Source organism: Delphinus delphis, chromosome 21 (genome assembly GCF_949987515.2).
Source record: "Delphinus delphis chromosome 21, mDelDel1.2, whole genome shotgun sequence".
NCBI lineage: Eukaryota > Metazoa > Chordata > Mammalia > Artiodactyla > Delphinidae > Delphinus > Delphinus delphis.
In genome coordinates this window covers 26,270,888-26,283,975 of record NC_082703.1, presented here as the reverse complement: position 1 = coordinate 26,283,975, position 13,088 = coordinate 26,270,888, and the positions used below count along the sequence as shown (strand labels likewise).

Below are 13,088 nucleotides of genomic sequence, written 5' to 3'. Positions count from 1 at the left end.
ACAGGTCTTTTGTCTCCCTAGGTAGGTTTATTCCTAGGTATTTTATTCTTTTTGTTGCAGTGGTAAATGGGAGTGTTTCTTTAATTTCTCTTTCAGATTTTTCATCATTAGTGTATAGGAATGCAAGAGATTTCTGTGCATTAATTTTGTATCCTGCTGCTTTACCAGATTCATTGATTAGCTCTAGTAGTTTTCTGGTGGCATCTTTAGGATTCTCTATGTGAAGTATCATGTCATCTGCAAACAGTGACAGTTTTACTTCTTCTTTTCCAATTTGGATTCCTTTTATTTCTTTTTCTTCTCTGATTGCTGTGGCTAAAACTTCCAAAACTATGTTGAATAAGAGTGGTGAGAGTGGGCAACCTTGTCTTGTTCCTGATCTTAGTGGAAATACTTTCAGTTTTTCACCAGTGAGAATGATGTTGGCTGTGGTTTGTCATATATGGCCTTTATTATGTTGAGGTAAGTTCCCTCTATGCCCACTTTCTGACGGGTTTTAATCATTAATGCGTGCAGAATTTTGTCAAAAGCTTTTTCTGCATCTATTGAGATGATCATATTGTTTTTATCCTTCAATTTGTTAATATGGTTTATCACATTGATTGATTGCATATACCCCACTTGATCATGGTGTATGAACCTTTTAATGTGCTGTTGAATTCTGTTTGCTATTATTTTGTTCAGATTTTGCATCTATGTTCATCAGTAATATTGGCCTGTAGTTTTCGTTTTTTGTGACATCATGTCTGGTTTTGGTATCAGAGTGATGGTGGCCTCATAGAATGAGTTTGGGAGTGTTCCTCCCTCTGCATAATTTTGCAAGCGTTTGAGAAGGATAGGTGTTAGCTCTTCTCTAAACTTTTTTTTTTTTTGCGGTACGTGGGCGTCTCACTGCCGTGGCCTCTCCCGCTGCGGAGCACAGGCTCCGGACGTGCAGGCCCAGCAACCATGGCTCATGGGCCAAGCCGCTCTGCGGCATGTGGGATCCCCCCGGACTGGGGCAGAAACCCACGTCCCATGCATCAGCAGACAGACTCCCAACCACTGCACCGTCAGGGAAGCCCTTCTTCTCTAAACTTTTGATAGAATTCGCCTGTGAAGCCATCAGGTCCTGGGCTTTTGTTTGTTGGAAGATTTTAAATCACAGTTTCAATTTCAGTGCTTGTGGTTGGTCTGTTTATATTTTCTATTTCTTCTTGGTTCAGTCTTGGAAGATTGTGCTTTTCTAAGAATTTGTCCATTTCTTCCAGGTTGTCCATTTTATTGCCATATAGTTGCTTATAGTAATCTCTCATGATCCCTTGTATTTCTGCAGTGTAAGTTGCTACTTTTTCATTTCTAATTCTATTGATTTGAGTCTTCTCCCTTTTTTTCTTGCTGAGTCTGGCTAATGGTGTATCAATTTTGCTTATCTTCTTAAATAACCAGCTTTTAATTTTATTGATCTCTGCTATCGTTTCCTTCATTTCTTTTTCATTTATTTCTGTTCTGATTTTATGATTTCTTTCCTTCTGCTAACCTTGGTTTTTTTTGTTCTTTCTCTAATTGCTTTAGTTGTAAGTTTAGGTTGTTTATTTGAGATGTTTCTTGTTTCCTGAGGTAGGATTGTATTGCTATAAACTTCCCTTTTAGAACTGCTTTTGCTACATCCCGTAGGTTTGGGTTGTCGTGTTTTCATTGTCATTTGCTTGCAGGTATTTTTTGATTTCCTGTTTGATTTCTTCAGTGATCCCTCAGTTGTTTAGTAGTGTATTGTTTAGCCTCCACATGTTTGCATTTTTTACAGATTTTTTCCTGTAATTGATATCTAGTCTCATAGCGCTGTGGTCGGAAAAGATACTTGATACAATTTCAATATTCTTAAATTTACCAAAGCTTGATTTGTGACCCAAGATATGATCTATCCTGGAGAATGTTCCATGAGCACTTGAGAAGAAAGTATATTCTGTTGTTTTTGGATGGAATGTCCTATAAATATCAACTAAGTCCATCTTGTTTAATGTCATTTAAATCTTGTGTTTCCTTATTTATTTTCATTTTGGATGATCTGTCCATTGATGAAAGTGGGGTGTTAAAGTCCCCTACTATTTTTGTGTTACTGTCGATTTCCCCTTTTATGGCTGTTAGCACTTGTCTTATGTATTGAGGTGCTCCTATATTGGATGCATAAATATTTAAAATTGTTATATCTTTTTCTTTGATCAATCCCTTGATCATTATGTAGTGTCCTTCGTCTCTTGTAATAGTCTTTCTTTTAAAGTCTATTTTGTCTGATACAAGAATTGCTACTCCAGCCTTCTTTTGGTTTCCACTTGCATGGAATATCTTTTTCCATCCTCTCGCTTTCAGTCTGTATGTGTCCCTAGGTCTGAAGTGGGTCTCTTGTAGACAGTATATATACGGGTCTTGTTTTTGTATCCATTCAGCTATTCTATGTCTTTTGGTTGGAGCATTTAATCCATTTACATTTAAGGTAGTTATTGATATGTATGTTCCTATTACCATTTTCTTAATTGTTTTGGGTTTGTTATTGTAGGTCTTTTCCTTCTCTTGTGTTTCGTGCCTAGAGAAGTCACTTTAGCATTTGTTGTAAAGCTGGTTTGGTGGCACTGAATTCCTTTAGCTTTTGCTTGTCTGTAAAGGTTTTAATTTCTCTGTCAAATCTGAATGAGATCCTTGCTGGGTAGAGTAATCTTGGTTGTAGGTTTTTCCCTTTCATCACTCTAAATATGTCCTGCCACTCCCTTCTGGCTTGCAACATTTCTGCTGAAGGATCAGCTGTTAACCTTATGGGGATTCCCTTGTATGTTATTTGTTGCTTTTCCCTTGCTGCTTTTAATATTTTTTCTTTGTCTTTTATTTTTGATAGTTTGATTAGTATGTGTCTTGGCGTGTTTCTCCTTGGATTTATCCTGTATGGGACTCTCTGTGCTTCCTGGAGTTGATTGACTATTTCCTTTCCCATATTAGGGAAGTTTTCAACTATAATCTCTTCAAATATTTTCTCAGTCCCTTTCTTTTTCTTTTCTTCTCTGGGACCCCTATAATACGAGTGTTGGTGCATTTAATGTTTTCCCAGAGGTCTCTGAGACTATCCTCAATTCTTTTCATTCTTTTTTGTTTATTCTGCTCTGTGGTAGTTATTTCCACTATTCTATCTTCCAGGTCACTTATCCGTTCTTCTGCCTCAGTTATTCTGCTATTGATTCCTTTAGAGTATTGCTAATTCGATTTATTGTGTTGTTCATCATTGTTTGTTTGCTCTTTAGTTCTTCTAGGTCCTTGTTAAACATTTCTTCTAACTTTTCCATTCTATTTCCAAGGTTTTGGATCATCTTTACTATCATTACTCTGAATTCTTTTTCATGTAGACTATTTCCTCTTCATTTCTTTGGTGTGGTGGGTTTTTACCTTGATCCTTCATCTGCTGTGTGTTTCTCTGTCTTCTCATTTTGCTTAACTTACAGTGTTTAGGGTCTCCTTTTTGCTGGCTGCAGGTTCTTATTTTCCATTGCTTCTGGTGTCTGCCCCCAGTGGCTAAGTTTGGTTCAGTGGGTTGTGTAGGCTTCCTAGTGGAGGGGACTGATGCCTGGGTTCTGGTGGATGAGACTGGATCTTGTCTTTCTGGTGGACTGGACTGCATCCGGTGGTGTGTTTTGGGATGTCTGTATCTTATTATGGTTTTAGCCAGCCTCTCTGCTAATGGGTAGGGTTGTGTTCCTGCCTTGCTAGTTGTTTGGCATAGGGTGTCCAGCAGTGTAGCTTGCTGGTCATTGAGTGGAACTGGGTCTTAGTGTTGAGATGGAGATCTCTGGATGAGCTTTCGCCATTTGATATTATGTGGAGCTGTGAGGTCTCTGGTAGACCAATGTCCTGAACTTGGCTCTCCCACCTCAGAGGCTCAGGCCTGACACCCGGCCGGAGCACCAAGACCCTGTCAGCCATGCGGCTTAGAAGAAAAGGGAGAAAATAAATTAATTAATTAATTAAATTAAATAGTTATTAAAATAAAAAATAAAACAATTATTAAAAATAGAAAAGTTTAAAAGTAATTTTAAAAAGAAAGAGGGAAAGAAGAGAGCAACCAAACCAAAAAAAGCAAACCCAATGATAACAAGCGCTAAAAACTATACATAAAACAAAACATGGACAGACCGAAACCTAGAACAAATGGTAGAAGTAAAGCTATACTGACAAAATCACACAAAGAAGCATACACATACACACTCACAAAAAAGAGAAAAAAAGGAAAAAATAATATATATATAAAAAGGAAGAGAGCAACCAAATAAATAAACAAATCTGCCAATGATAATAAGCTCTAAATAGTAAACTAAGATAAGCATAAAACCAGAAACAAATTTACACGCAGAAAGCAAACCCCAAATCTGCAGTTGTTCCCAAAGTCCACCACCTCACTTTTGGGATGATTTGTTTTCTATTCAGGTATGCCAGTGATGCAGGGTACAGCAAGTTGATTGTAGAGATTTAATCCACTGCTCCTGAGGCTTCTGGGAGAGATTTCCCTTTCTCTTCTTTGTTCGTGCAGCTCCTGGGGTTCAGCTTTGGATTTGGCCCCGCCTCTGCGTGTAGGTCGCCGGAGGGCGTCTGTTCTTTGTCTAGACAGGACGGGGTTAAAGGAGCAGCTCATTAGGGGTCTCTGGCTCACTCAGGCTAGGGGGAGCGAGGGGTATGGGATGCGGGGTGAGCCTGCGGCTGCAGATCCTGGTGTGACATTGCACCAGCCTGAGGCGCACCGTGTGTTCTCCCGGGGAAGTTGTCCCTGGATCACGGGACCGTGGCAGTGGCGGGCTGCACAAGCTCCCAGGAGGGGAGGTGTAGACAGTGACTTGTGCTCGCACACAGGCTACTTGGTGGCTGCAGCAGCAGCACCCAAAAAAATGGTTTCTTGCCTCTTCGGCATGGCAGCTCCATGCTTTTTCCAGGACCCCCTCCTGGCTAGCTGTGGGCACTAGCCCCCTTCAGGCTGTGTTCATGCAGCCAACCCCAGTCCTCTCCATGGGATCTGACCTCTGAAGCCCGATCCTCCGCTCCCAGCCCCGCCCACCCCGGCGGGTGAGCAGACAAGCCTCTCGGGCTGGTGAGTGCTGGTCGGCACCGATCCTCTGTGCGGGAATCTCTCCACTTTGCCCTCTGCACCCCTTTGGCTGCGCTCTCCTCTGCGGCTCCGAAGCTTTCCCCCTCCGCCACCTGCAGTCTCCGCCTGCGAAGGGGCTTCCTAGTGTGTGGAAACCTTTCCTCCTTCACAGCTCCCTCCCACTGGTGCAGGTCCTGTCCCTATCGTTTTGTCTCTGTTTATTCTTTTTTCTTTTGCCCTACCCAGGTATGTAGGGAGTTTCTTGCCTTTTGGGAGGTCTGAGGTCTTCTGCCAGCGTTCAGTAGGTGTTCTGTAGGAGTTGTTCCACATGTAGATGTATTTTTGATGTATTTGTGGGGAGGAAGGTGACCTCCATGTCTTACTCCTCCGCCATCTTGAAGGCCCCCCTGACTGTTTTGTTAATACACAATGAATGCTTCACTGAAAATTCCATTCGCTGTGACCTGGACTTTAATATGCAGCTGGAAAGTTCCATACATTTGCCAAATCTGTCTCTCCTGTGCATGCAGTTCTCCTTGTCAATATTCTTGTAATGTGTGCTTAACTTCGTTTTCCTATGTGTGTGTGTGTGTGTGTGTGTGTATTTATATCCAAACTTTATTTAGAGTAGTTTTATATTCGGAGCAAAACTAAGAGGGAGATACAGAGATATACCCACTGCCTGCACACATGCACAGCCTCCCAATTATTAATATCCCCCACCAAATGGTGCAACTTTTTCCCAAGGATGAACCTGTGTGGACACCTCATCATCACCCAAAGTTCGTGGTTTACATTAGGGTTCACTCTTGATGTTGCAGTCTATGGGTTTGGACAAATGTATAATGACGTGTATCCATCATTACAGTATCATACAAAGTATTTTCATTGCCCTAAAAATCCTCTGTGCTCCACCTATTCATCCCTCCCACTTCCCAACCTGTCAACCACTGATCTTTTTGCTGTTTCCATAGTTTCACCTTTTCTAGAATGTCCTAGGGTTGGAATCATCCTGTAGTGGCCTTTTCAGATTGTTTTCTTTCACTTAGTGCATTTACATTTCCTCCATGTCATTTCATGGCCTGATAGCTCATTTCCTTTCAGTGCTAAAGAAGTTTCCATCCTATGATATAATTTTTGTGGTAAAGGGACATGATAATTCCAGAGTGTGTAACCCAAGCATTATGTGAATGAACCAGAACTTTTCTTAGCTTAGACATGCTTTCCTATTAATGATGTGATGTTATATCACCACACAGCAGTAAGGCACATAGGGTGACCAACCCTCCCAGTTTGTCCAGTGCTGCCCCAGTTTTAGCAGTCCTGACTGTCCTGCACCCAGAGAAGAACTTCAGTGTCAGATACATGGGAGGGTTGCTCACCCTAAGTCGATTTTTAAAATCAAAGATACAAATTCACAGCTATAATATAGAATAATTACTGTAAAAGGCCAAGATATTGTGATTCAAATATGAATATGAATTACAAATGGCTATAGATTCTTTAAAGGACGGTCTTGCTATCTTTATGTATCTATATCTATGGCTTGTCTGTTTAAGCAGCAGGATTCCCCCCACGCCTTGAAGGTAAAAGTGGAGATATTTGGTGCCTTAAACAGTGGTTTTGACATTTCTTTTCTCTGCAGACTCACTGGATCCAGTGTTCCTGACCTTATTGTGAGTATGAGCAACCAGATGTGGCTACATCTACAGTCTGATGACAGCATTGCCTCGCCTGGATTTAAAGCTGTTTACCAAGGTATGGCCCGAACACACTTAGCAGCATTTAAAACCAGCTTTCCTGCAGAGGTCCAGAACCATTTTCTATGTGTTAGGTGTAAATAAAACTGACAAGTCAGAACAATGTTTAAAAATAAGGACTAATTATTTGCAACTTCTGTAATTAAAGTTCTACTTATAGCTTGTTTTTGCAAGGGAGAAACGTTAACTTCTCGAAAGCTTGGCTCGCCGTTACTGTGGCAAAACGAAGATTGAGATCAAGTATAAAATGTAAGCCAGGAAATGTGTTCACACTTGTCGATCTTGGCATTTTAGCTCTTCCCGAGGGAAGTTGTTATGCTTATAACTAAGGGAAGCATTTTGAACAAAGTATGAATTTGAGTGTCATCAACTTGATGAAGTTTATTGTATACATCCTCAGGTACAAATGTGTGGGTTTCTAATGGAAGACAGGGAAATCTAGACAGAGTTGGAAAAAATCTACTAAGTACTTGTATAGGAGAAAAATAACCTTGCTTTGAGAGTTATGAGTTATGCTTGCTCTGGAGAAGAGAATGCTCCTTCAGGGAGGTTGGCTTCGTCTCCGAGTCATGAGATGATGAGGAGCCGCCACCGCAGTGAACAGTTTGCCGTGGTGAAGTAGCTGCTGTGTGGTGACCAGGGCCCCGGGCTCTGTGTCCTGCCTCTTTAAACAGCCTCACCAGACTGTTCCACCTATATTGTTTCCTCTGGAGCTCCTAGGAAACACATCTCTTAACCGGAGCATATTGATTGGTATTTCTTAAAACATTTTTTTAATTATGAAAAACTTCAAAATGCAAACAGAAGTAGAAAGAATAATATAATGCACCTGAGATAACCTACATTTACAAACTTTTTTGCAAGACTCCCAAATAGTCTGCTGTTGACTCGAGTATTGACTGTACATGCGGGACACAGCTGCCCCATCCATGTGTTCCTCTAGATTGCCAGCCTCTGCTCAGCCCTGCCCTTCCTCAAGTGTCCTACATCTTTTGGGAAATCAATGATACTTCCTTCTATTAGACATTCCCAAAAGGTTCCAGGCTTACAGGCAAACCTTTATAAAATGACTACATCTTAAACAAAATTAACTTCTCTCTTCCTATTCCCACCAAAAAAAAAGAAAACCCTGTCCCACTGCCACCCTCACAAAAACAAAATCAACAAACCGCTTACTGCTTCCACGTGTTCAGAGGTTTAGTTCACATAACCCCCTTCTTGTGCACTTTGGTTTTGAAGGTGACAGTGCAGCAGGCAGGCTAGCCCTCACATGTCTTTCGGGGCACACCATGATCCATGAGTCAGTGTCTCTTGATCGCTAGAAACGGTAAAGAACTGAGAATGAAACAAGGTAGAAGGGGAATCTGAGACTGGAATATGAAGAATAAAAATGACCTTCATGATCTTCCATCTAGGGCACCTAGAATAGCTGTCAGGAAGCACATCTGTTTTAACTGGCAAAAACACACACACACAAGAACACACAGACCATTTAACTTTCGATCTGTGCTTTCATGTTCTCTATGTCAGTAATTAAATAGTTTTGACTCAAGAAACATTTAAGAAGGCTTGTGAGCATGCTAAATTCTTCTTTTGGGGTTATGCAAAAGCAAAATGGTGATGGATCACTGCTTGTATTTTCAGCTTAGACCCTTCGTATATTTGACTAAAAGAAATAAATTGTTCTCCTGTGCCCAAAGATGAAATGTGTCCCCAGATATGATACAATGAACTTACTAACACTAACAATGTTTTATAAATTATTATATAAAACTACTTATATATGAAACTTAAAATATATATTTAAGCTGCCATTTTACATATACTGGCATACTTTCATTAAACCACAACTAATTTGAAGTGAATTTCAGTAAGATTGAAAAGAACATATTCGCATCTTGAATTCAAGTTATAGTCATGAGAAGTCTTTTCAGAATCATTTTATACTATCTTACAAATACCTTTGCTCTGATGGTTGATCAGAATTACCAGGACAATTTTAAACAGACAATTTTTTTTTTCACACACACACACACTGTATTTTATTTTTACAAGAGATAAATAAACTGACACCAAGCATTGTAAATGGATGACCACAACAAAAGCAACAATGACTGCAATTACCACACATGAAACACACTCATACTATGTCATAATATTGACACTCAGTCCAGTAATCCTCCACTGTAACAGCTCCTTTACTTTTCAGTGAAAATTGATTTGTATATTTTTTGCCACTGAGTCCTTGTGGGATTTTTTTTTTTAATTCAAACACAAAGTCATAAAAATTATAATCATCCTCATCAGTTCACTCAGTCCCATGTAATTAATTTTTTTTCATCTTGATCTTTTGTTAGCACTTTTATGAATTCATCAGTTTTCCATTAGTGTTTTGAAAATGCTTTTTCATTCAGTTCAGCAGTATAGTCAGTTACCAGAAAAATGTACTTGTCCGAGTCTATTCCATGAATTCCTTGAAGATGAAACCCTTTTATAGGAACATTTTTGCAAAAGCATCAGAGTACACCCAGAACTGTCTGTAAATGACAAAAGACTTAAAAATGACCACGATTTTTAGATTTGATGAAAGTTCATAATAATGCAATTGACAAGGAAATTTAGTTATTTCTGAGATATACATTTTACGGTAATAACTAGAATTATGATTTATAACATTATACCAGAACGTATAAGATTTTTAGAAATTTCATGTAATGTCTGAAACAGTTATATTAACATATTTCCATACAAATAACCCAAAGAAAGTTTAGTATTAGTTGTTTTGTTTGTTTGTTTGTATACTGCAGGTTCCTATTAGTCATCAATTTTATACACATCAGTTAATCCCAATCGCCCAATTCAGCACACCACCATCCCCACCGCTCTGCAGTTTCCTCCGCTTGGTGCCCATACGTTTGTTCTCTACATCTGTGTCTCGACTTCTACCCTGCAAACTGGTTCGTCTGTACCATTTTTCTAGGTTCCACATACATGCGTTAATATACGATATTTGTTTTTCTCTTTCTGACTTACTTCACTCTGTATGACAGTCTCTAGATCCATCCACGTCTCAACAAATGACCCAATTTCGTTCCTTTTTATGGCTGAGTAATATTCCATTGTATATATGTACCACATCTTCTTTATCCATTCATCTATCGATGGGCATTTAGGTTGCTTCCATGACCTGGCTATTGTAAATAGTGCTGCAGTGAACATTGGGATGCATGTGTCTATTTGAATTATGGTTTTCTCTGGGTATATGCCCAGTAGTGGGATTGCTGGATCATATGGTAATTCTATTTTTAGTTTTTTAAGGAACCTCCATAATGTTCCCCATTGTGGCTGTATCAATTTATAATCCCACCAACAGTGCAAGAGGGTTCCCTTTTCTCCACACCCTCTCCAGCATTTGTTGTTTGTAGATTTTCTGATGATGCCCATTCTAACTGGTGTGAGGTGATACCTCATTGAAGTTTTGATTTGCATTTCTCTAATAATTAGTGATATTGAGCAGCTTTTCATGTGCTTCTTGGCCATCTGTATGTCTTCTTTGGAGAAATGTCTATTTAGGTCTTCTGCCCATTTTTGGATTGGGTTTTTTTTTTTTTAATATTGAGCTGCATGAGCTGTTTATATATTTTGGAGATTAATCCTTTGTCTGTTGATTCGCTTGCAAATATTTTCTCCCATTCTGAGGGTTGTTTTTTCGTCTTGTTAATGGTTTCCTTTGCTGTGCGAAAGTTTGAAGTTTCATTAGGTCCCACTTGTTTATTTTTGTTTTTATTTCCATTACTCTAGGAGGTGGATCAAAAAAGATCTTGCTGTGATTTATGTCACACAGTGTTCTTCCTATGTTTTACTCTAAGAGTTTTATAGTGTCTGGTCTTACATTTAGGTCTCGAATACTTTTTGAGTTTATTTTTGTGTATGGTGTTAGGGAGTGTTCTAATTTCATTCTTTTACATGTAGCTGTCTAGCTTTCCAAGCACCACTTATTGAAGAGACTGTGTTTTCTCCAATGTATATCTTTGCCTCCTTTGTCATAGATTAGCTGACCATAGGTACATGGGTTTATCTCTGGGCTTTCTATCTTGTTCCATTGATCTATGTTTCTGTTTTTGTGCCAGTAACGTATTGTCTTGATTACTGTAGCTTTGTAGTATAGTCTGAAATCAGGGAGTCTGATTCCTCCAGCTCCGTTTTTTTCCCTCAAGACTGTTTTGGCTATTCGGGGTCTTTTGTGTCTCCATACAAATTTTAAGATGATTTGTTCTAGTTCTGTAAAAAATGCCATTGGTAACTTGATAGGGATTGCATTGAATCTGTAGATTGCTTTGGGTAGTATAGTCATTTTCACAATATTGATTCTTCCAATCCAAGAACGTGGTATATCTCTCCATCTATTGGTATCATCTTTAATTTCTTTCATCAGTGTCTTATAGTTTTCTGCCTAAAGGTCTTTTGTCTCCCTAGGTAGATTTATTCCTAGATATTTTATTATTTTTGTTGCAGTGGTAAATGGGAGTGTATCCATAATTTCTCTTTCAGATTTTTCATCATTAGTATATAGGAATGCAAGAGATTTCTGTGCATTAACTTTGTATGCAGCTTTACCAAATTCATTGATTAGCTCTAGTAGTTTTCTGGTGGCATTTTTAGGATTCTCTATGTATAGTATCATGTCATCTGCAAACAGTGACAATTTTACTTCTTCTTTTCCAATTTGGATTCCTTTTATTTCTTTTTCTTCTCTGATTGCCATGGCTAGGACTTCCAAAACTATGTTGAATAATACTGGTGAGAGTGGACATCCTTGTTTCGTTCCTGATCTTAGAGGAAATGCTTTCAGTTTTTCACCATTGAGAATGATGTTTGCTGTGGGTTTGTCGTATATGACCTTTATTATGTTGAAGTAGGTTCCTTCTATGCCCACTTTCTGGAGAGTTTTCATCATAAATGGGTGTTGAATTTTGTCAAAAGCTTTTTCTGCATCTATTGAGATGATCATATGGTTTTTATCCTTCAGTTTGTTAATATGGTGTATCACATTGATTGATTTGCATATATTGAAGAATCCTTGCATCCCTGGGATAAATCCCACTTGATCATGGTGTACGATCCTTTTAATGTGTTGTTGGATTCTGTTTGCTAGTATTTTGTTGAGGATTTTTGCATCTATATTCATCAGTGATATTGGTCTTTTTTTGTAGTATCTTTGTCTGGTTTTGGCATCAGGGTGATGGTGGCCTCATAGAATGAGTTTGGGAGTGTTCCTTCCTCTGCAATTTTTTGGAAGAGTTTGAGAAGGATGGGTGTTAGCTCTTCTCTAAATGTTTGAGAGAATTCACCTGTGAAGCCATCTGGTCCTAGACTTTTGTTTGTTGGAAGATTTTTAATCACAGTTTCAATTTCATTACTTGTGATTGGTCTGTTCATATTTTCTATTTCTTCCTGGTTCAGTCTTGGAAGGTTATACCTTTCTAAGAATTTGTCCATTTCTTCCAGGTTGTCCATTTTATTGGCATAGAGTTGCTTGTAGTAGTCTCTTAGGATGCTTTGTATTTCTGCAGTGTCTGTTGTAACTTCTCCTTTTTCATTCCTAATTTTATTGATTTGAGTCCTCTCCCTCTTTTTCTTGATGAGTCTGGCTAATGGTTTATCAATTTTGTTTATGTTCTCAAAGAACCAGCTTTTAATTTTATTGATCTTTGCTATTGTTTTCTTTGTTTCTATTTCATTTATTTCTGCTCTGATCTTTATGATTTCTTTCCTTTTTCTAACTTTGGGTTTCATTTGTTCTTCTTTCTCTAGTTCCTTTAGGTTTAAGTTTAGATTGTTTACTTGAGATTTTTCTTGTTCTCATTGTAATTTGGTTGTAGGTATTTTTTGATTTCCTCTTTGATTTCTTCAGTGATCTCTTGGTTATTTAGTAACGTATTGTTTAGCCTCCATGTGTTTGTGTTTTTTATGGTTTTTTCCCTGTTATTCATTTCTAATTTCATAGCATTGTGGTCAGAAAAGATGCTTGATATGATTTCAGTTTTCTTAAATTTACTGAGGCTTGATTTGTGACCCAAGATGTGATCTATCCTGGAGAATATTCCATGTGCTCTTGAGAAGAAAGTGTAATCTGCTGTTTTGGATGGAATGTCCTATAAGTATCAATTAAATCTTTCTGGTCTATTGTGTCATTTAAAGCTTGTGTTTCCTTATTTATTTTCATTTTG

The 13,088-nt window shown here is 38.6% G+C and overlaps 1 protein-coding gene across 1 annotated transcript in view; it reads left to right on the top strand.

Moving 5' to 3' along the window:
* The window catches only part of CSMD1 (CUB and Sushi multiple domains 1), a 1,741,289-nt gene that overhangs the window by 1,349,571 nt on the left and 378,630 nt on the right, over nt 1-13,088 (top strand). Inside the window, exon 12 of the mRNA XM_060001344.1 lies at nt 6,744-6,856. Coding sequence (XP_059857327.1) covers nt 6,744-6,856 — 113 coding nt within the window. The remainder of the gene's footprint in view (nt 1-6,743; nt 6,857-13,088) is intronic.